At 43.9% G+C, this 23,045-nt stretch overlaps 1 protein-coding gene across 2 annotated transcripts in view; it reads right to left on the reverse strand.

Annotated features, from left to right (window-relative positions):
• Positions 1-23,045, reverse strand: part of Ap2a2 (adaptor related protein complex 2 subunit alpha 2) — a 67,123-nt gene that overhangs the window by 35,366 nt on the left and 8,712 nt on the right. For both annotated transcript variants that reach the window (XM_041666336.1, XM_041666338.1), the window contains exon 2: positions 6,568-6,636. In XM_041666336.1, the coding sequence (XP_041522270.1) occupies positions 6,568-6,636 (69 nt within the window). The remainder of the gene's footprint in view (positions 1-6,567; positions 6,637-23,045) is intronic.

Below are 23,045 nucleotides of genomic sequence, written 5' to 3' on the forward strand. Positions count from 1 at the left end.
ACCAAGCACCGTCAGCACTACTGCTCACTTCATCTAAGCACAGGAATATTCCTGAGTTGACCTGCAGCAGTAAGGAAGGGATGCTGCCGTATGCTCTTCTCACTGGGCTGGGCCTTCCAATGACACTGAGTCAGTATAATTATGTATGGTCTAAACTCTGTGAGTTCTAGGCCATACTAACTCCTCATCCAGACTCTTCAAATCTCATTCCTTTTTTGTAGTTGTGAAGAGTGGGAGGCTACAATAAGAAGTAATTCTTTCCAGAATGATGTTTTGATGATTTCAGTTCCTGTAACTCACCCTCAAGGTTCAACAGCTGAAAACTACTACTGTGAATCCCTGGCTTGCTCATGCACAGATGTGGTTTGCAACATCAAATTTCTGCCTGTTAGTGACAGTTTCACATGTGCAACTTTGTGAGGGGTGATGAGCGAGACAAAGCCTCATTCTATATCCCAGGCTGGTCTGGAACTCACTATGTAGCCCAGGCTGGCCTTAAACCTACAGCAATTTTCCTGTAGCATAGCACCACATATCTATAATTCCAGCACTTGCCAAGAGGTGAGAGGATCTAAAGCTCAAAGTCAGCCTTGGCTGCACAGCAAGTTTGAGACTATCCTAGACTATATGAGCCCATCCTCATTTTAAAAAATTAATATTGTATCTCAGAATCACTGTATTAAATCAACCAACACAATGCTGTAACTATTAGAGGTGGCCAAGTGTCAACTAAAGGGCTGGAAACATAGCTCACTGATAGAATGTCCAACATCAGGAAGACCTGGGTTTGATCCCCACACATCTGCCCCAGAAACCAGGTAGCAAACACCTATAATCCAGAACTAGGGTGGTGCAGGTAGAAGAATCAGAAGTTCAAAGTCAACCTTCATGACATCACACTTTCTAGGCCAGCCTGGTTCTTCTAAGTCTCTAAGTCTAAATTAAAGTAGTGCCCTCTTGTGTAACTCGGCATCAATCATTCAGTAAGTTTAGACTACCATAAAAATATAGATATAGATTCAACTCTCCAATGTTCACTGCTCACGTTTTATCTGCTTGCTATCAAGGATTTAATGTCTACATAGACTTTAAACTTAGGACATCATTGCCACACATAATCACCTTTTAAATTTACCCAACATCCTCTGCTTTATCATTCCTTTCTGTGTAACTGACCTTGTACCTGGAATCACGAATCTGTAAAAGTTCTTCTGTCAGAGAGGCCTGCCATTAAGAAATTCTTCCACTTTGTATTTAAGACATGTTTAAGCTTTATTATTATTATTTTAGGGTTTTGGAGGGGTTGGTTTTTGGGTTTGTTTTGTTTTGAAATGGGGTCTCACTATGTGTTATTGGCTGGCCTGGAACTTGCTTCCATGTACACAAGGCTGGCCTCGAACTCACAGAAATCTACCTACCTGCCTATGCCTCCCAAGTGCTAGGATGAAAGGTATGTGCCACCATGCCTAGACTTATTATTTGGCTTATTTTGTTTTATAAGTATGGGTATTTTGCCTGCATGTATCATCATGTGCATTCAATCCCAGAAGAGGATACTGGATCCCCTAAAACGGGAGTCACAGATGGTGGTGAACAACCATGTGGGTGCTAGGTATCAAATTAAACCCAGGTCCTCTGGAAGAGCAAGACTCTTAACCTCTGAGCCACCTCTTCAGTCCTAATTTCGTTTTTTGAGACAAGGTCTCACTATAACAACCATATTGACCTTAAACTGGCAATCCTCCTGACTCGGCCTCTTGAGTTTTATAAGAGTTTGTATATGTAAGCTTGTACTGACTTGTGTCTTCTCCCTCCCCCTCCCTTCCTCCCTCTCCTTCCCACTCCCTCTCTTTTCTTCTTCCTCCCCTACTTACCATTGTTTTAATTCTCTTTTCCTTCAGCTTTGTTTTTGTTTAAAAAAACACTTTTTATAATAAGACACTTTTCCCAGAGTCACCCCTAGAATGGACTTCCTCAATGTCTGGACTTGGCATCCTTCTTGCTGCTCCTGATGTTCCTGCTCAAAAGCTGCCAGCCTTGCACAGCTGCTATGGAGACAGGACTCTGCCCCTCACTGCTCAGAGCATCTGTCTTTGAACTCACACATTGTATACTAACATATTCAGTGGAGATTTCCTTTATTCTGTTTGTTCCAGAGATTCTGAGTTTCCTAAAGCCCATCAGATCTGCCCACCTCAACCCCGTTTCTCTAAGACGCCAAGCAACGTTCCAGCATCAACTCTAGTCTGTACCTGCCACCATCCATCCACTACCTTTTCCTCCCTCTGAGCTACAGTTTCCATCTGACTAACCTTCCAGAACACCAAGGTTTTCTTAAATTACCCCTGACACCATAGCCATCTACTGTATCTTCATTTAAGTTACTGTAACTGGTCTTATTTCAAAGTCTGCCCTCACTTCTGACACTTTCTAAGTTTCCTACCAAGTCTGTCTTTTAAACCTTTAAAATGCTGCAAACCTAGTTCACTGTAACACAAACCTGACGTAAAATCTTCATGATTCCATCTCCTGGGCCTCTGTAGGCCCCAGTTCACAGGATCTTATTTCTCTGAGCACCCTTGTTCTCTCTGACTCACTAAAGAGTGTATTTAAACCAATTGCATTCAAGGTCAGGGAGATAACACTTTCCTAACAAAGGGACTGGTACTCCTCACCTCAACCCATGTCTAAGTGTGAGGCTGTATGCAGTGCCACATGCCAACAGAGCCCAGCTGCAGTTTGAGAGAGGCCAGTGGACCCAGTTCCCAGAGCTCTGGGGTGATTTTGGTTTGATGTAGAAGAGGGTCTCCAATCTGGTGGGTTCTGAACTTTGGCTTTTATCCCTCTACACAGGGAATTCTGACAGGATTATGGGTGTCCAAAGCATCTAGCCTCTGCAACCTGGATGTCAGCCTATATCCTACCCCTAGCTGACAACCAAAAATGCATTTCTTGCAAAAAAGACAAGATCAATCCAACCAATGGTCAGGGCTCTGAAGTTCCTAAGGCCACCAAAACAGCTCTGTCTGGACTCTCTTTCTCAGGTTAGTAAGGATAAAGGCACAGACAGTGCTGGTCCTAGACTCACAAGCCATAGCCACTTCCTGGGTGACCTGGGAATGTTTCTTTTTTCACTTCACTCTGATGCTCTCAGGTTGTCTTGGAACACTGTCTACTCCCCAGCTGACTTCCAATGATAGAACAGGTCTCCTGTGGTATTCAGTAGAGGAGGCATGTGCCACCTAGGCTGCCAGACACCTGGGGATGCAGCAGGTCCAAATGGAGATCAGTTCCAAATGTGAAAGAAACACAAGAGGTGTCAAAGAGTTACATGAAAAAAACAGAGTACACCTCTGTAACTTTTGCTGCAATAACACGCTGCAGCAATACTTTAGAAGCCTGAGCTACACAGAGTACACTATCAAAACTAGCCTCATCTATGTCTATTTACTTCTTTCTGTGAGCTATCTGGTGCCAGGTATGGTAGCATATACCATTAATTCCAGCACTTGGGAGGCAGAGACAGGCAGACATCTGAGTAGAAGGCAGCCTGGTCTATATAGTGAGTGAGTTCTAGGACAGTCAGGGCTACAAAGAGAGACCCTATTTAAAAGAAAAAAAACTTGGACTCAGGAGGTACCATCTACTTCAGTCTTTCAAGTAGTGCAGACCTAAGCCAGCTGGACTGCTCTAACCAGAGAGGACACCTGAGCCACAGGCTCACCAAGGACAGATAACAGACTTTCTGTCTGGCCAGTGCTCAGGAAGGCCTTCCTTCCTGCACTGAACAGCTTGCTTTCCCAAGACTTCCTGGTTCCACAACACTCAGACAATGTTTGTAAAATGAATAATTTAACACCGTTCCTTGATTTTTTTTTTCTTGGGCGTGGGAGGTGTCTGGGAATCAAATGTAGGGCTTTGTACATGTCAGGGGAATACTTTACCAGTACACTATAGTCCCAGCCAAAGTCCTTAACCTCTTTCTGGTTTTTTTTTTTAAAAAAAAAACACTTGTTAATTTTTAGAGGGGAGGGGTAATGTGTGCAAGTGCATGGGGGAGCACACATGCCAGAGTGCAGATAAGAAACAATTTACAGAACTCAGATCTCTCCCCTGCAGTGTGAGTTCCGAGGATGCTGTCAGAATGATGTCATAATCAATGAGCCCTATCTCTCGGGCCCCAAAGCCTTTAATCTTTAGCTTATACATGAACAAATTAGATTATTGATATTAAAACTGACAAAAATATCAACATTTAGGGCTGGAGAGATGGCTCAGTGGTTAAGAGAACTAGCTGCTCTCCCAGAGGACCTAGGTTCAATTCCTAGCATCTCCCTGGCAGTTCATAACTATTTGTAACTCCAATGTCAGGGGATCTGATGCCCTCTTCTTGCCTCTGTGGGCAACAGGCACACACATGGTACACAAACATACCTGCAGGCAAAATACCCATATACACAGGATAAAATAATTTTTCAGCTGGGCAGACATGGACTAAAATAATTTTTCAGCTAGAATTGGTGGCTCTGCCTTTAATTACAGAACTTGGGAAGCAGAGGCAGATGGATCTCTGTGAACTCAAGTCCAGCCTGGTCTACAAAGTGAGTTCTAAGACAACCAAAAATGTTACAAAGAGAAACCCTATCTTGAAAAACAAATAAAATATATAATAATATTAATATTAAATTTTTATTTAAACATTCAAATTTAATCCTTCCTATTCTGAAAGTCACAAACTGTATTAATTATATAGATTAAAAATGTATTAGGTGCTCATCTTTTATCAAATAAGCAAGTAATATGCATTTTCTCATATAACACAATTAGAATAGCAGACACAAGCACTTCACAATGAGGGCTCAGAGCTGCCCGCGTGTGAGAGCTGGAGGGGTGGCTCTGTCCAACTCTGCTCACTTTTGCCTGAGTCTGAGCAGGGGTGACTAAAGGCCCCAGAGGAAGGCCTGACTTCTCAGCTCCCCAGTAGGTTACAGGTGACTATCAGTCAGTACCCTGCCCAGGGCTTCCCTCCACATTATAGTATACTGTGTGTCCTCTGTAAATCTTCGGCATCACAACCCCATCATGGGGTCTGCATTGGCAGAGCCAACCATTAGCATTCCCAATCTGCAGAGAAGCTAATGGGCAGCCCCACCCCTCCCAAAGTAATGAGTGACAGACTCCCAAAAACACAAGACAGTCACTACATGTATAGTGTCAGGGCTTTCAAAGGCCTGTTTTAAAATACTCAAATTTAATACTTTCTGCCAGCTCAACAGCAAATACTCTGAGAAGTAGTAATTTAAATTCTACTAGTTTTCACCCTGCTTGACCAACCAGGAAATTCACTTTCAAGGCTCTTGGGGATGCCCATTCTATGAGTCTAGGAGATCACAAGGATAACACTTAATTGACCTTGCACCTTTTTGGGATACAATCCAAGCTTCTCCTCTACTCATCATTTCTGGGAAATTACAGCTGTTTTCATGGTAAAAGTATACTCGGCTTAAAGGGTTATCTGGGCTTTCCTAAAAGTCTTGCAGACAGGAGTCTAGGCCTGTGCTGTGTTGTGGGCAGTGTTTCAAGGTAAGAGTACTCAGTGGAGCACATACCTTTTTAGCAGAAGCAACATGGTAAAGACAGGTTTCTAGCTTCAACTGACAGGGCAGATACACTTCAGATAAACAAAAGACAGAGGCACCCAGGGGTCCCTGGCCTGTCAAGACAGCTCCACCTCGGCATAGTGCTGAGCAGCACTTTCCAGACAAGACACAAGGTCAGTGTTATTTCCAACATCCAGGAAAAGAACAGGGCCACAGCAATTCAACACATGCTGTTCTCACTACCTAGATCCCTCAATGAATGGATTCAGTGTACTAAGAACCTGATGTGTTTTAGGAGTTTTAAAGAAATGTTAAAAGCTGGGTGGTTGGTGGCGCACGCCTTTAACCTCAGCACTCAGGAGGCAAAAGCAAGTGGATCTCTGTGAGCTCGAGGCCAGCCTGGTCTACAGAGCGAGTTCCAGGACAGCTAGAGCTATACAGAGAAACATGTCTTGAAAAAAAAAAAAATGTTAAAAGATCGTTTCTGTGTTTATTACTCTTCTGATAGTTGTGACAGAAATACCTAAGAAAACAATTTAAGGGAAGGTTTATTTTGGTTCACAGTTCAAGGGTATGTCCTACATGATGAAGAAGTCCGCTTCAGGAACTTGAGGTGGCTGGTCACACAGCAGCCAGTCAGTATGACCAAATAAGATGAATCCACGGACAGGCCTAAGGATCACTTTTCTCCTGTGCACACTTGCTTATATGAGCAGGGATCACTAGGGCTAAACTGGGAACATTCCTGAGGCTGGAGGGATATAGTCAACCCACTTTGTTCTTTTAATTCAGTCTAGAACTCCAACCCATGGTACTATACACATTTAGGGTATCTTCCTTCTTCAGTGACCCTAACCTAGATATCCCTCACGGGCATGTCCAGATGGATCCCGGATCATCGGGTTGACAAAGGACATTAACAACCATCACAAGGCCCTTACTACATTTAGGAAAGAATAGCACTTACCTTTAAATTTTGATCTAATATTTGCCAGTTCCTTGTTTATCCTCTTTATTTCAGCTTCTTTACTTTTACCTTAGAAAAAAGAATAAAAATACATTTTTTTCATTGCCTCTAAAGAAACACTCATTTCTTCTAGGACCCACATTGAGAACTGATGCCAGAATCAAGGTTTTCAGTGGTGCTGGGGTAGGGAAGGGCTGTGAGCCACATGGATATCAAACTACAAAGTCCTGGGGTCACCACTCAGCCTCATAACTTGAAGACAGGAGGCAAGACCAAGGAACAAAATAAAAGCCAGCAGCAGAACCCAAAACCCTAGTTGACTGGCCTAGCGTGGTGACCGCAAGGCGAGCACCCCATCAAGACCAGATGAACTGGACTCCCAGCTCCTCACAAGGGAGCATCACACCACACCACTGTGTACCTTTGTGCCATACCTCTGAGGCTAGAAAGCACCCACACCACCCACTGAGAGCTTCCCCAAGTAAGCCATCAGCTATAGCTCATGGAAGCTGACTGCCATGAGCAAAGATGAAATAACAGTTTAACCCCGCAGGTTTCCAACCGTCTTCTCTCGGAAAATCCACAAACCTGTGAAGCCTAGGAAGTCTGCCCACAAGGCAAAATGAAGAAGAAAAGAAATGGAAGAACAGCTACTTCGAAACAGTCAAACTTCTACTATATGTAATATCCACTACTGGGCATCTCCCTTCCTTCCAGGAACACTACCTTGTTATATGTCTGTCTTTTAACTTTATAAAATCACAGTCCAGAGAGTGCAGTGGAATTAACCAGGACCACACATCTTACCAGGTAAGGATAACTGTGTGTACAAACAAGTTGCTGTATGTTTAAATCACTTTTTAAAACAGGAAGAGAATAATTAAAGGGACCAGAAGGCAGCACAGTGGGTAGGACACTTGCTACACAAGCCGGGCAGTCTGGGACTGATCCCCAGAAACCCAGACAAAGGTGGGAGGTAAGACCTGACTCCACAGAGTTGTCCTCTGGCCTCCACATGCACATCATACTCCCCATGCACATACAATATTAATAAATAAGATTAAAGCTTTAAAAATAGCATTGCCAGGCATGGTGGAGCAAACTTTTAACCCCAGCACTCAGGAAGCAGAGGTAAGGCCAGCCTAATCTATTAGTGAAATCATGTCTTAAAAAAAAAAAATAAAAATCACTTCAACAACTGATAGTTGCTCCAAGAGGGAGACGAACTCTTTTTCTGTGCGAGTGTGGGTATCACTGGCAGATTTCCTAAGCCCCACATCTGTGCATATGAGCAACATTAATTGGACCTAGTGAGGTATCGGACAGAAACAAAACAGAAGACGACATGAAATTCAGAGAGAGATATGTTGGGGAGGAAATACAGGGGATATTGAAGGAGGGAAATGAGATATAGATGACAGAAATTTCATTGTGTACATGTATAAAAATCTCAAAAGAATAAAAAAGCAAAAGAAAAATGTAAGTTTCATGCATAAAAGCATTATAGACAATGCACACACAGTACCACACATGGTACCCAACTGATATTATGTTTTTTATAGACAATTTAAAAATAAATCTGAATTTTAGGGTTCTTTTTAAATAAAATTAAAATGGTTTCAAGTAAAAAATAAAACAGATTCAAGGCCAGAGAGAGGTTGCAAGCATTTGCTCCTGCTGCAGAGAGAGGATTCAAGCTGAGTTCCTAGGAGTTACCTACGTCATGCAGCTTACAACTCCAAGTTCAGCTCCATGGGACTTGATGCCCTTATTCTGGTCTATGAGAACACTGTAAGCACATGATGTGTATACATAGCATACATACAGCAAACACTCATACAAATAAAAGTAAATCTTAAGGTGGAGTTGGGGGGAGACTGGAGAGATGGCTCAGCAGCTAAAAGCATTGTCTGCTCTTCCAGAGGACCAAGATTTGATTCCCAGCATCCACAACTTCAGTCCTAGGGATCTGAAGCCCTCCCGTACACAGACATACGTGCCGGCAGAACACCTGTACACATGAAATAAACCTAAGTTTTAAAGAAAAAGTTAAAGAAGCCGCTCCATGACAGTGAGAAATGCAAGTGCTGGGATTGAGGGGGGTGGATATGACAGAGATACACTGCATTCATGTACAAAGTTAAAATAAAAGATATAAATGAAAGATAAAAATAAGCCAGGTGTGGAGGTGGACATCTTTAGTCCCAGCACTCAGGAGGCAAACAAAGGCAGGCGGATCTCTGGGAGTTCCAGGACAGCCAGGGCTACACAGAGAAACCCTGTCTCAAAAAATTAAAAAACAACAACAAAAAAATATTTAAAAAAATTAAGGACCCTCTCAGGTTCATCCTGATTTTACGGCTGATCTTCCAGAAGGACAACCCACCTGTAACACCAAACCCAGGCCCAAGGTTGTCAGAGCCCCAACACTGACTTAGCCACATAAAACCTTGCAGGGCCTGGCTTCACACTGCTGCTGCCCAGCTTATCTGCTTCCCAACAAGGCAGGCCCAAGTATCACTTATCTCCTGTGCGTACTTGCCTGTGAATAGAGCTCACTGTGGCTGAACTGAGAGCATGTCTGAGTCCAGCTCTGCCCTAGCAAGCTCAAGATGCACAGGTGAGCAGGACAGACAAACAGGATCCTATGCAGCTGGAACACAGAGCAGCAAAGCCTGGAGCCCAACATCCCCTCCTCACTGTCACCAGCCTTGATGGAGCAGGCCTTAGGACCCTGCCTCCCATGAGCGGCTGAAGGCTCCGTCAGGGTGGGCACAGGCTTAGCACTGGTGCTTCATAAATGGCGAGGGGCAAGGAGAAGTCTTTTTATCTAAAGTTTTTGTTAATACTGTCTTTAACCAGGTATAGTTCAAATTTATAATCCCAGTATTGAGAAGACTGAGGAGTTGGAGGCTAACCTTTTAGTATAAAGAAAAAGTAAAAAAAAAAAAAAAAAAAAAGAAAGAAAGAAAGTAAAAGTTAAGAATAAAAAGCCAGGCTTGGTGGGACACACCCACCCTACCCTAGCATAGGCCTCATCATCTCCACATCGCCTTAGAGCATCAGGCCCCACCACATCCTGCTCTAAAGAGATATCGGGGTATCCCCTGCAAGAGGCCTAGCCTTAGAAGAAAGGCTCTTGGAGCACACAGTTGTCACCTGAGGTCCCAAAAAACTTGGACTGTAGCTGTACAGTTCCTCTGGTGATACAGGACCACCTGCATATTAAGGCTGCTCCTCCTTCCAGAACTGTGACTATGAAATGGATCATAAACAACATTTACAGAGAAAACAGGGCTGTAGAGTTTCATTTCAGCAAAGAAATGTTTGAAGTAAAAAGGGCAACTCATTTTTGAACCTACTTGTTATCCAGAAGCAGTTTGCCTACAATAGTGAAAAAAGGGTTGTGGGGGCTTCAGTTATTCTAGAGAGAACTAAGATTTAGGCCATGAATAAGAAATGAAAAAAAAATCTTAAAAATGAAAGGATTCGTCTACATTGTTTTGTGTTTAACATAAACTATAACAGCTTTAACTTGTAAAATATTTCATAATCTTTTTTTTGCCCTCCCCCCACACTTTGAAAGAGGGTCTAACAAAGAATGTGGTGGCCTCAACTAGCCTGGAACTCATGGCAACCCTTTCCAACTTGGCATCAGTCACCATAACTGGCTCTCATTTTCTTATAATAAAGGAAAGGGGACCTCTATTAGGAAACATATAAATTCTGATATTATCTGTAACTGATCATTCCATGTAAATCTGCTTTGCAGAGATGTAATACAAACACCCTTTAAAGCCGGGCGGTGGTGGCATATCTCTTTAATCCCAGCACTCGGGGAGGCAGATCTCTGTGAGTTCAAGGCCAGCCCGGTCTACAAGAGCTAGTTCCAGGACAGGCTTCAAAGCTACAGAGAAACCTTGTCTCGAAAAAAATAAAAAATAAATAAAATAAAAAATCATAAACAAACACCCTTTAAATTAGGTGTATAATTACAGATTCTAAATACATTACTTAAATTAAAAAATGGCATTCTTTCAGAAAAAAAACTTAAAAATGCAAGATATTGGCTAACAAGAAGATGGTAAGAAACAATCTTATGAAAAAGAATGTAACTGAAGAGATATAGAATGCCTACCTGGCATAGCAAGGCCCAGGGTTCAATTCCAAGCACCACACACATTAAAAAAAAAAGTAAGACAGTATCGTTGCCGTATGTTCAAAGACAGCCTGGAGTAGAGCCAGGCTTTCAACAGTGGTAAGTAAAGACGTCTACTACCACACTGAAGACCTAAAATCCAACCCTGCATGTTGTCCTCTCACCTCCACCAGTACAGCGACACTTGCACCCCATGTATACAAAATAAAGCTTCAGATAAAAGGTATACAGCAGCTTCTGTTTCGTGTGTGGGTGTTGTATATGTAAGTTGTTTGTTCTTTAGTTTCTTTAGGCTGGATTTCATGTAGTGAAGGCAGGGGGATGCCTCAAAAAAAAAAAAAAAAAAAAAAAAAAACCAGCTACCTGTGGTGACTTTCTGTAAGTTCAAGAATAGCCTGGTCTACACAGCAAGTCCCTAACCTGGTCTACACAGCAAGTTCCAGAACCATGCCTCAAAAATAAATAAATAAATGAATGAATGAATGAATAAATAAATAAGGGATTGAATGGTCAATAGTTAGGCAGGAAGAGGTCAGACCGGACTTCTGGGGACAAAGAGAACTCAGAAAGGAAGAAGTGGGGGAGGGTCATCAGCTGGACACAGAGGCAACAGGACGCATGGGAAGAAAGGTAAAGTCACAAGCCATGTGGCAGCATGCTGACTAGTAGAAGTGAACTAATTTAAGAGCTAGTTAAAACTAAGGCCAAGCTTTCATAATTAATAAGTCTCTCTGTGTCATTATGTGGGAATTGGCTAGCAGGACAGAAAAAGACTCGTAACACTAGACTACCCTGCTCCCCAAATTCTTTATGGGCCATGGACTTCAAACATCCAGAGTCACAAGAAGAACCATCAGCATATGACTGTGTGAGGAGCATGAGTTGGGGTGAGTGCAAGAGTGGACACAGGTATTTGGGGGGCAGTCTAAATGTACAGGATGGGTGAGTGTGCAAGGGGAAGTAAGTTCAGAACCATTATGTCCAGGCAATGTAAAAAAAATGGGCAACTGTCACACACACCTCCCACAGGAACACAGCAGGACAAGGAGGTGGCAGAGTCATCACTCAGAAAACTTAAGTTTCCACTCAGTGGTCCCCAGTGAGAAGGAAAACCTGTCCACCCGCAACCCAGAAGCAGCACTGTCCTGAAAGCGTGGTCAGCCCTGGCTCTCTCCAAGTGGAGACCCCAGGTTCACTGTGAGTAGCCCTGGCCTTTCCAGTGTTTCTGACCTACCCTGTCTTTGCTCCTGGGTTCTTCAATCCATCTGACCATGGTTTCCCCTACAGAAAATTCAAGTCTTCCAAGAACAAAGAATGACCCTAATCCTTTAAAGAACTACCATTTGCCACCAGTACAGTCCTAAGCCATCTATCTCACCTTCTCCTTGATTGATGCCCTCAGTCCTTTTCCTGGACCAGAGCCCTGTGTCTGCTACCTCCCAGCACTGCAGACTGAGGAGCAGCAGGGGATAGAAAGGAGAGCAGGTCAAAATCTCCTTTGTAAGGAATAACCATGAGCTGAGCAAGTACACACAGACTCTGGTACTGCTGCCCCAAGATGGGCAAACGTTTCCCAGCTCTGTGATGGCTCAAGGCCTGCTCTGATAGGGAAGACAGCATCACAGAGCCCAACGTTACTGTGAGGATTAGGTAGCATGAGTGACACAGGTCATAAACACGGCCCTCTTCAAGGTGCTGTTACTTTCACTCAGCTGAGCACAGTGGTCACCAAAAGTTGAACTCTGGAAACACCACAGAGGAAATCACACCAGATGAAGTGATATGCAGGATTTAGAGAACAAGGGATACTAGCAGACCTGCCCTCATACGCCCAGATGTTTTGCAGGACACATCTACATTACATGTATGCCCCCTGCCTTGTGTCACACTTCTCACCCTCAGGCAGAGGGCCTCATCTTGCTAAGAACAGATCTAGGGAGGGGGAAAAAACCACACTTTGTGGCAAAGCATTAGGTTGGGGTCAGATGAAGTGGTGTATGCCTTTAATCCCAGTATTCAGGATCACTGAGTACTGAGATCTTTGGGGTCAGCCTGGTCCACATAGAGAGTTCCAAGCCACTCAGGGTTATAAAGTGACATTACAAAGTGTCCAAAAAATAAAAATAAAATTAAAATTGGATATAATCAAGGACAGGGCTTACTGACTTATTCTGACTTTAGAAATCAATTTTGAAAGGGTAACACCAGTCTGAGTAACTAACAGGTCTGTGTCAACAAGCCTGCCAGACAATCTGAGCTGTGAGATTCTGGTCTTAGCCACCTTGACTCTCTGAAATGCAGCAGCAATCTCAGCATGGACTTCGGAGCACCCCTGGCTAATAAGTGACCCAGACTAGCTGCAGACATTGGCCAGGAGCAAGCTGTAATTGGCCTCAGTGAGTCTCAAACAATGCACAGAATGGGGACAGGCTGGGATTGAGCACCTAGGAGAAAGCTCATTCCTCAGCAACAAGCTAGTTAATCATTTCTTCTCCACAGACCAAACTCATCCCTGATACTGGTAGGGAATGGCCTATATTACAAAATACCTGCCAAGGCTGGGCATGTTGGCAGACACCTCTAATCCTAGCATTCAAGAAGCTAAAGCAGGAGGATCACAAGTTTGCGGCCAGCCTGGACAGGGCAGTAAGACCTTACAGAAAGAAATACAGATAGAGAGATATCAAAACTGTGAGCTTTGACATGTACAATAAAACTCTAAGACAAAGTGAAGAGTTTCAGTCAATTGTATGCAGAGGCTGAAACTCTTCATTCTAGATTGTCCACATTAATGAAGAGAAGCACTGAAGATGGTCACCACAGTAGCCACTCACAACCCAACCACAAGCTGCAAGACCCAGGCTGCTGGACTTTCCCGCCTCAGATCTTCTACTGACAAGACTACCATCAATCAGAATGCTCTGAAGATAATGGGCAGAAGATAGTGAGTGGCCATGGGTTTGACATGGTAATAGTTAGGGATGCCTCTGTGGTCTGTGTTAATAGGGGAGGAGGGGGATTTAAATCCACACCAACAAACACAAGTGAAAGAGTGCACAGACAGCCTGGTGGTGCATGCCTATGATCCTGAGCATGTGAGCCTAAAGCAAGGTTGACAGCAGGGATATGGAATGAGGAAGGAAAGGAGGAAGGAAAGGGGGAAGGAGAAAAGAAGGAAGAAGGGAGGGAGGAAGGGAAGAAGAAAGGAAAAACTTATTCATTGAACATTAAAAACCATTCTGTTGATAAACCCCAGAAGATAACCCCATGTGCCTTTAACACACTAGCTGGCCCATCTTTTTGGGATATGATTCCCAAACCACATGGTTCACTCACATAAAGCATGTGTGTCATTGGCTTCCCACATACTCAGCTCTGTCTGTCCTCTATCTCCCCAAAGGAAATCATTAGCAGTCATTCACCAACCAGCCTGGGCCCTAGTCCTGGCAACCTCATTAGCTCTTAATAGGCTTGCCTCTTCTCAGCCCTTCATCCAAGTGGGAAAGCACAGGCTGCTTTCCCTCAGCACAACACTGTCAAGCAGCAGTTAATCTGTTAGAGATGTGCCTCTACGCTCCATACTTTGGTACCTAGTAGCTTTTGGGGTTCTTTCTACTTTTAGGCTATCAAGAATAACATCCTGGGGACTGGAAAGATGGCTCTGTGGTAAATAGCACTTGTTCTTGCAGAAGACCTAAATTCAGTTCCCACACTCACAGGGCAGTTCACAGCCATTCACTAACACCAGTTCTAAGGTAATGAACACCCTCTCCTGACCTCCATGGGCACCAAGCATGCACAGGGTGCAGATATATGCACGCAGGCTAAACAGTCATAGACATAAAACTAATAAATAAATCTTTAAAAACTTATGCTAGAGGAATGGCTCAGCAGTTAAGAGCACTTATTCTTGCAGAGGACCTAGGTTCCATTCCCAGCATCCACATGGTGGTTCACGACTGTCTGTAACACCAGTTTTGGGAAATCCAACGCCCTTTTCTGGACTCCTTAGGCATAGTGCATATAAGGTACACAGACACACACAGGCAAAACACCCATATAAAATAAAAATAAATAAATATTAAAAATAAAAAAAACTTGCCAGGCAATGGTAGCACATGCCCTTAATCTCAGTACTTGGGAGACAAAGGCAGGTAGATCTCTGTGAGTTCAAGGCCAGCGCCTGCTCTACAGAGCAGAGTTCCAAGACAAGGACTACACAAAAAAATTCTGCCTTGAGAAACCTTAATAATTAACATCCCACAGGGTCAGCCAAAGCTACAATGAGACCCTGTCTCAAAAAAAAAAAAAAAAAAAAGATCACTAGGAATATTTACATGCAGGTATTGTATGCACATTTCCTTATTCTTAAACCATGCCTCCCAGAGGAATTCCTGCTCTATGGTAACCGTATTTTACACAGAGCCACCAACCCCACTGTCTGTGCCCACCCTAGACTAGCAGCCAGTCAAGGAGGGGACTTAAGCCCTCCCATGGGAGCCACACTCAGCACATAGTTTGCAAGTAAAAGAGAATTTACCCCAGATCCGTTTTAGACACCAGAAAAATCTGTGAGACCCACTCAAGTAAGTTGTGAGCCACAGTGATTAGGGTTCATTCCTTCCTTCTTTCTCTTTCATGTGTATGTATGTACACATATGTCTATGGATGAACCTGCCTATGTGTATAAGCCAGAGATAACTCTCAGATATCATTCCTCAGGTACCATCTATACTTGGGATTGTTTTGGTTTTGGTTTTTTGTTTTTGTTTTTTGTTTTTTTTTTTTTGGTCTTTTTTTTTTTTTTTTTTTTTTTGTTAGTTGGTTTAGGTTTTTCAGGACAAGGTTTCTCTGTGTAGCCCTGGAACTCAATCTATAGACCAGGCCAGCCCTGAACTTAAAGAGGTCCACCTGCCTCTGAGTGCTGGGATTAAAGGCCACCACCACCTGGTCCACCTTGGCTCTTTTGTTTGTTTGCTTGTTTGTTTGTTTTGTGGGGTTTGTTTTGTAGGGTTTGTTTTGTTTGTTTGTTTTATGGGGTTTGTATGTTTGTTTTGTTTTGCCACTGAACCTAGAATTCATCAAGTAGGTTAGACTGGCTGATCAGCCAGCCCCAGAAATTCCCTGTCTCCTCCTTCCCAGTGCTGTTTTAAAAATGTATACCATGGTCAGGCATGGTGGTGCGTGCCTTTTAATCCCAGGACTCAGAAAACAGGGGTAGGCAGATTTCTGTGAATCTGAGGCGAGGCTAACCTGGTCCACACATTGACACCTTGCCTGGCCCCCAAAAGGACAACGCCACATGCAATTTTTTATTTGGTTGGTTGGGGAGAGGTGTTGAGACAGTCTCCCTATGCAGCTGTAGTATAAACTAAACTGGCCTCAAACTCAGACTTCTCCAGTGTTGGGATTAAAGGCTTATGCCACCTATACCAGGCCTACAGTTTTTTACAGGGTTCTAGGGGTTGAACTAAGACTTTCACACTTACATGACAAGAACTTTAATAAGTGAGCTATCTCCCAAGCCCCAATGGTGCTTGGGTGTGCTATGGTTTTAAGTGAACCTGTCATGAAATAACAGGAAGCCAACACATCCACTGCCTCTGCAGTCACCACTCATCCTCACTGTTCATATAGCAAAACTTTTGGAAGAGTTAAGCCAGCTATGATTGTCCCTTGAGCCACCCCACCAGACTTACCTAAATCTTCTTCCTTACTGGTCTATGATGCTTTCCACCCCAATACACCTAGGACATCCTCAAAAGAAGGTATGCACTATAGTCTGTAGTATCCATGACCTGAATCTGGGCCCCAGCACTCAGCAGCAGCAGTATTCACAGCAGCTGCCTCACTTGCTCAGCCGGAGTAGGGAAATGCACAAAACCTGCAGTCAGCTATAAACTAGGGTGGCCAGAGTGATGGTTCCATTTCTCCTCCTGGGCTTGTACCTTTCTGCCCTCACCCAGTATGCCCTCCACTCCAGCTCTAAATGGAACAGTACCCTGTATTTCTACCTCTAGCCAGAATCTCTTCTCTAAACTCCACGCTTTTTTATAACAAGTCTCCCTACTCTCCTAAAGATCTAAGACACCCAAGAGCCAGGCAGTGGTAGTGCACACTTATAATCCCAGCACTCAGGAAGCAGAGGCAGGCAGATCTCTGAGTTCGAGCCAAGCTGGTCTACAAAGTAAGTTCCAGGACAGCCAGGGCTAGCTACAAAGAAACCCTGTCTCAAGAAACAAACAAAACAAAACAAAAAAACACCAAAGCTAAGCTTTGGCTCCAGCCTCCTGCCAAAGAGAGGGGATCCAGGCCTGCTGTCTCACTTAAGCAGGAGAGGGACTCTGTAGGAAGTGACTTGACAAGCACTGACTGACCTGGTTAAAAGGAAACCACTCAACTACAAAGAGACCAATGTGGCCAGCTTCTGGAGAAAGACCCTGCCTTAAACGAGGGAATGAGAGCCAGGTATTATGGTTCACATCTGTAATTCCAGTACTCAGTAAGTGGAGACAGGAAAATCATGAGTTCAAGTCCAGTGTCCACTACACAATAAGTACACAGTAAGATGGAGGTCAACAAGCCTACAAGACTGAGAGAGAGAGAGAGAGAGAGAGAGAGAAACACAGAGAGAGAAACACAGAGAGAGAGAAACACAGAGAGAGAGACACAGAGAGAGACAGAGAGACAGAGAAGAGTGAAATTAGCCCTGGGCCTAAGGCCACTCTAGTCCTTCCTTGACAGACCAACCTGTCTCCAAATGACAGGGCTTCAGGCCAGAACAAAGCTCTGTGGTACTTATAGACAAGAGGATGATTCAAAACCAAGGTGGGGACTCACAATGTCTAAATCCTAGAAAAATGTCACCTATTGGCAACGAAAAAAAAAGAAGAAGCAACATAAAAGGAACAAAAAGCCAACTAAAGGCAGAGGCTGTGAATGGCAGAAGGATAGAGCCGGTGGGGCAGCACAGGGCATTCAGAAGAGATGAGTGAGACACGTGGTGTCCAGCATGTCAACCAGACCTAACACTGCAGATCAGCAGCTGGGAGGGCAGCCCCAGGGACTTAAGGAAGTGGAGCAAAAAAAGAAAGACCAACGGTGAGGGCTGAGGAACTTCATGGAGCCTGACAAGCAACTAAAGTGTGGATCAGAATGCAGATGGGTTTCAAAATTGATTAGAACTACAGCTACCATTTCCGGAATCTGGAATGTCCCCCAAAAGTCAATGTGTTAAAGGCTTGTTCCCCAGCTTGAGGAAGAACATGACCTCCCAGCACTGGCCATGGGTGGAAGCAACCTATATGAAGTGGGACACAGGGCAGGTCTTTTGAGTCATGGGGGCTTTGCTCTCCTAAGGGGCTGTGGGCCCCATCCTCTTCTACCCTTCACTTCCTGATGCTTAGTTAAGTGACTTTGCTCCATTGTTCCTTCCAAGAAGTCCTGCCTCAGGCCCACAAACAATAGGACCAACCACTCAAGAACTGAAAACTCCAAAGCTGTGAGACAAAAGTCAACTTTTTCTCTGTTTAAGTAGATTATTTCATCTATCCTTCAAACTTCGAAACTATAAACTCACTGGCCTAAAATAAACTTAAATCCCAAGGATAAGAAACATTAACTAATGTCAGCCAGGCAATGGCGGCACACTAACTGTGAGTTCTAGGAACTGAACTCTGGTCCTCCGCAAGAGCAGAAAATGTTTATATCCACTGATCAATCTCTTCAGTACCTATTTCAAACAATTTTAAAATCTGGGGCACTCAAGCCAAGAGATCAGGCAATTGACAAGGGCCTCCTTCCAGATGATCCATTCAGGATGGAAGGTGACAGGGTAGAACAGCATCACGGTAGATCTAAGCCAGGTACAGGGCTCAAGCCTTTAATCAAAGTACTAAGAAGGTAAAGCAAGCTACCTCTGTGTAAATCTAACCTAGTCTACACAGAATTCCAGCCAGTAGGGGCTACATAGTGCAACCTGTGTCAAAATATTAATTTCAGATGGGTGTGGTGGTCCATGCCTTTAATCCTAGCCCTTACAAGGCAGAGACAAGCAGATCTCTGTGAGTTTGAGGCCAGTCTGATCTATTCAGCATAATCAGAACATCCAGAGATATGTACGTAAAAAACCCCTCTCTCAAAATCCAAAATAATAATAATTATTATTATTTTATGTATTTTAGTGTTGGTATTATAAGTGTGTGTCACCATCCCTGACCAGTTAATTTTTAAAAAAAAAGTGCTCCAGTGCCCATGCATACACACAACCTAGAAAAAAATAAAGGAAATTTGAAATATTCATCCTCAGAATACCCTTCAAGAATGGTGCTGCATCAAAATCATAGCAAAAATCCTTATCCCAGCACTCAGGAGACAGAAACAGGTGATCTCTGAGTTCAAGACCAACCTGGTCTACACAGTGAGACCTTGTCTAAAAACAAACAAACAAACAAACAAAAACGCGTAGCAACACAAGTGTGTTAGCACCTGGAATCCCAGCACTAGAAAGGCTAAGATGGGGGGGGGGGGGGGGTAATCAAAAGAGCAAGGCCAATCTTGGTACGTGGTGAGACCTTGGTTAGAAAGAAAAATCACCTGCAATTTACTATATAGTACAGAGAGCATGTGTCTAGGGATCCCACAGCCCCAGCTTCCACCCCTAGCAAGGCTAAAAGAAAATAAGAATAAAAGTATAGCAAAGGAACAAGAACATAACACAGAGATCTGTGGTTTTTCTTTTTTGTCTCTCTAGTCTCACCTCACACCCACTATCCTCCTGCCTCGGCCTCCAAAATGTGTCGATTCTAACAGTGCACCTTCACATCCTGCTGGTTTTCTAGGTTGCTTGTTTAAAAAAAAAGATGAAGAAGCATATTTAAATTAGGTCTGCAGCAAATGTCTCATCAGAGGATATCGAGGACATCAAGGGTACAGCACTACACAGAAATGGATCCACACCCTCCCACCAAAAGGAAAACAATGACAAGAATGTCAGCTTCAAAAGACAGGGATGGTGGTGCACGCCTTTAATTCCAGAGGATCTCAAGCCAGCCTGGTCTAAGAAGTTGAGTTCCAAAACTTCCAGAGCTACCTAGTGAGACCTGATCTAAAAACAAAACAAACGAACAAAGAATGCCAGCTGAGCCAGTCCCAGCAGTAGAAGGACGTGCCAGGGAGTACCTGCCTTACTCTTCCTAGGAGAGTGACTTGCTACTCTATGAAGGGACAGTTAAATACAGCAACAAAGGTTTAACAGGGAGAATTGACTGAATGCAGCCAACAGGGCAGCATACCAGTCTTCCCAGCTACTCCTGAAGCTGAGGCAGGAAAATGACTGAATCCAGGAGATGGAGGTCAGCCTAAGCGATGTAGCCATCACCACAGAGCATGTGTGCTAATAGCAGTGAGGAAAGAGAGCATACTTTAAATTCCTTGTAAATAGACTCACAACAGCCCACAATACCAATAAGCTTAGAACTGGTCAAAGATTTTCTAATTTCTATAGGCACAATGAGGCTAAAAGCAAGGCTCTGATCTGTTGGTAATATGACCAGCAACAACCACCTCCACCAAAAATAAAAAAAGCTAATGATCTGGTTTTTGTTGTTGTTTGTGGGTGGTTTGGTGTTTTGGTTATGGTTCAATTTGGTGTCTTTGTGGGTGGTTTGGTGTTTTGGTTATGGTTCAATTTGGTGTCTTTTCAGAAAGGTTCTCAAGTCATCTAAGGTTAGCCTCAAACTTGCTATGTAGCCTGATCCTCCTGCCTGCCTCTGCTTCCCAAGTGCTGGGGTTCCAGGCATGCTCAGGCTGGGCTTCGGTCAGAAGGGCTTCTGTAGGAGGAACCACAGGATACAAAGCTGGGCTGCTTGCTTGCTTGTTTTTTGGTTTGGTTTTTGTTTGTTCGTTTGTTTGTTGTTGTTGTTGTTTGTTTGAGATAGGTCTCTATTAGCTCTGGCTGTCCTGGACTGTGTAAACCAGACTGAACTCAGACTCACAGAGATTCACCTATCTCTGCTCCCAAGTGCAAGGATTAAAGACATGAACCACAACACCCAGCCTTAGAACTATATTTTGAAGTATAAAAAACACAGGACTTTTCCAAAATACTCAACTTGTATTTTCATCATTTAAAAAGATTTCACCATAATCTAGTGCTTTTGAAACTGCAACTAGAACACAGACTTCCTCTCCACCACCTCACAGGAGGCATAGCCTGCCCTCAGGCAACTGTCTGGGAACCTAGGGAGCCAGCAGCCTAGGCCCCAGGGCAATCTGAGGGTTCACCACACCTACCTTACCACCAACACACTTGACCTTCATCAGAAGATGATCCAATGTGAATCTGGCCTTCTGCCTTTCAGCTACCCTTGAGGCCAGTGTCAACCAAGGAAGGTAAATGGGAGCAGTAAATGCCAAGCCACTGTGGTTCTCATAGGTTGAAGTTTCAGGCTCCAGATATGCACAGGGCAGAGGAACCAGACTGACACGAAACCCTGGCTACAGGTTTTTCCACATGAGCACACAATGCAAGAAGAGAGGCACTGGCTCAAAGCTTTGGTGGCCATGTGAACTGTATACTACAGCACCTAATAACAGAGAATGGGACCTCCACAGCAGGACCTCTCTTCCACTGGGGCACAGGCAGATGTGGACACATCCCTGCCCAACCGCCTCTGAAAATCCCAATACCACCAGTCCAGCATTGTACCCTGTGGCTCCTCCCACAAAAGCCCTTCTGACCTAACCTACCCTCATTCCTACCTCTAATCCTCAGCCCTTCTTCTCTAACAACACTGAAGAGAAATGGGTGAGGTTGGTGATGGAATTCTTGGCTGCAGGGGCCACAGGGTGGCCAGGAGTAACACCCTTTTCCACCCAGTTCCCTGGAGGGTTTTGGCAACTCTGACTTTGTAACCTCAGGCTCCACACTCTAGGTCTTCAGCAGTTCTGTGTATAGTACACTATTTCCCAGTGAAGCCTCTGTCTACTCATAAGCTATCTATTTTATACATCTTGGCCAAGCCTAACAATGCCACATCCCCCCCCAGGACTAATTATGAAACACTGCCATGGCCCTCATCTCAGCACAGCAACACCCAGTTAATCCTAGACACCCTGAAATCTCCCAGAATAAACTGCACATGTGGCACTGTGTTTTCAGGACACGTCACCCTTGTTGGCCTTCACACGGAAGTCAGGAAAGTATAAAAAGCAAACCCTTATTATATATTTTTGCAATCTAAGTGTAAGGCAGCATACAACTTAGTAAAAACCATCCGTTTGATTTTGATCTCTGGTTTGGTTTTGTGAGGTTTTTTTTTTTCTTTTTTGTTTTTTTTGAGACAGGACTTCTCTGTGTAGCCCTGGATGTTCTGGAACTCGCTCCGTAGACCAGGCCTTGAACTCACAGATCTGCCTGCCTCTGCCTCCCAAGCACTGGGATTAAAGGTGTGCGCTACCACCACCACCCCGTCTGGAGTTTGTTATTGCTGCTGTTTTCAAACAGGGTCTTCCTCTGAAGCCCAGAATGATCTGGAATTCATGGTCCTACTGCTTCACTCAGCCTCTGCAGTGCTGGGATTACAAGCATGCAGAACACCTAGCTTATTCATTTAGGTTTTAAGTGAAGGCTATTCAATCTGCATTTCTGTCTAACTAGGGAGATTTTCATTTAGCGTCTACACACAGAAGTTGAAGCGCCATCCAACTTTGTACCTCCAATAGCTTCCACATCAGGCCACACCAGGCCACATACCATTCACTGCGGACCAGATGGGAGGGTGGGAGCGGAACATTCCAGTATTTTATTAACCTGCAGTCAGGTGAGGACTACACAACACACTTCCATTCCACCTGAAAAGAATGCTTGCTAGGCAAGGCCACACCCAAGTACATAATCCTCCAAAGTTACCTTGGAATTGCAGATTTGTAATATCCAAATACCTTATGTAGCTCTATTATTTCTCCATGCCTCCTGTAGGATCACCCGCCTCCAATCAGAGAAGTCCATCAAGAAAGGTGTCCATTCCACTCCACCTCCAGATCTAAGAAATCTATCGGGCAAGAGCCCACCATGTCCATCCTAATGGCAGTGCTGGTTCGCTGCTTTTTTTTTTCTTAAGTTTTCTGATTTAAGAGGGTTTTTTTCTTTGTGATAGCATTTCACTGAGAAACCCAGGCTGACATCAAATGCAGTCTTGCCTCTGGAATTAAAGGTTTACACTACCATGCATAGCTTCAGCATAGTTTTTTGGTTTTTTATTTCTTTTTAAATTACATTTACTTATTTGTATATGTGTGAGCATGCACATGTGCCATC

This window comes from Microtus oregoni, unplaced genomic scaffold, assembly GCF_018167655.1.
Source record: "Microtus oregoni isolate MIOR12 unplaced genomic scaffold, Mior012 000016F_ref0000370, whole genome shotgun sequence".
Classification (NCBI taxonomy): Eukaryota; Metazoa; Chordata; class Mammalia; order Rodentia; family Cricetidae; genus Microtus; species Microtus oregoni.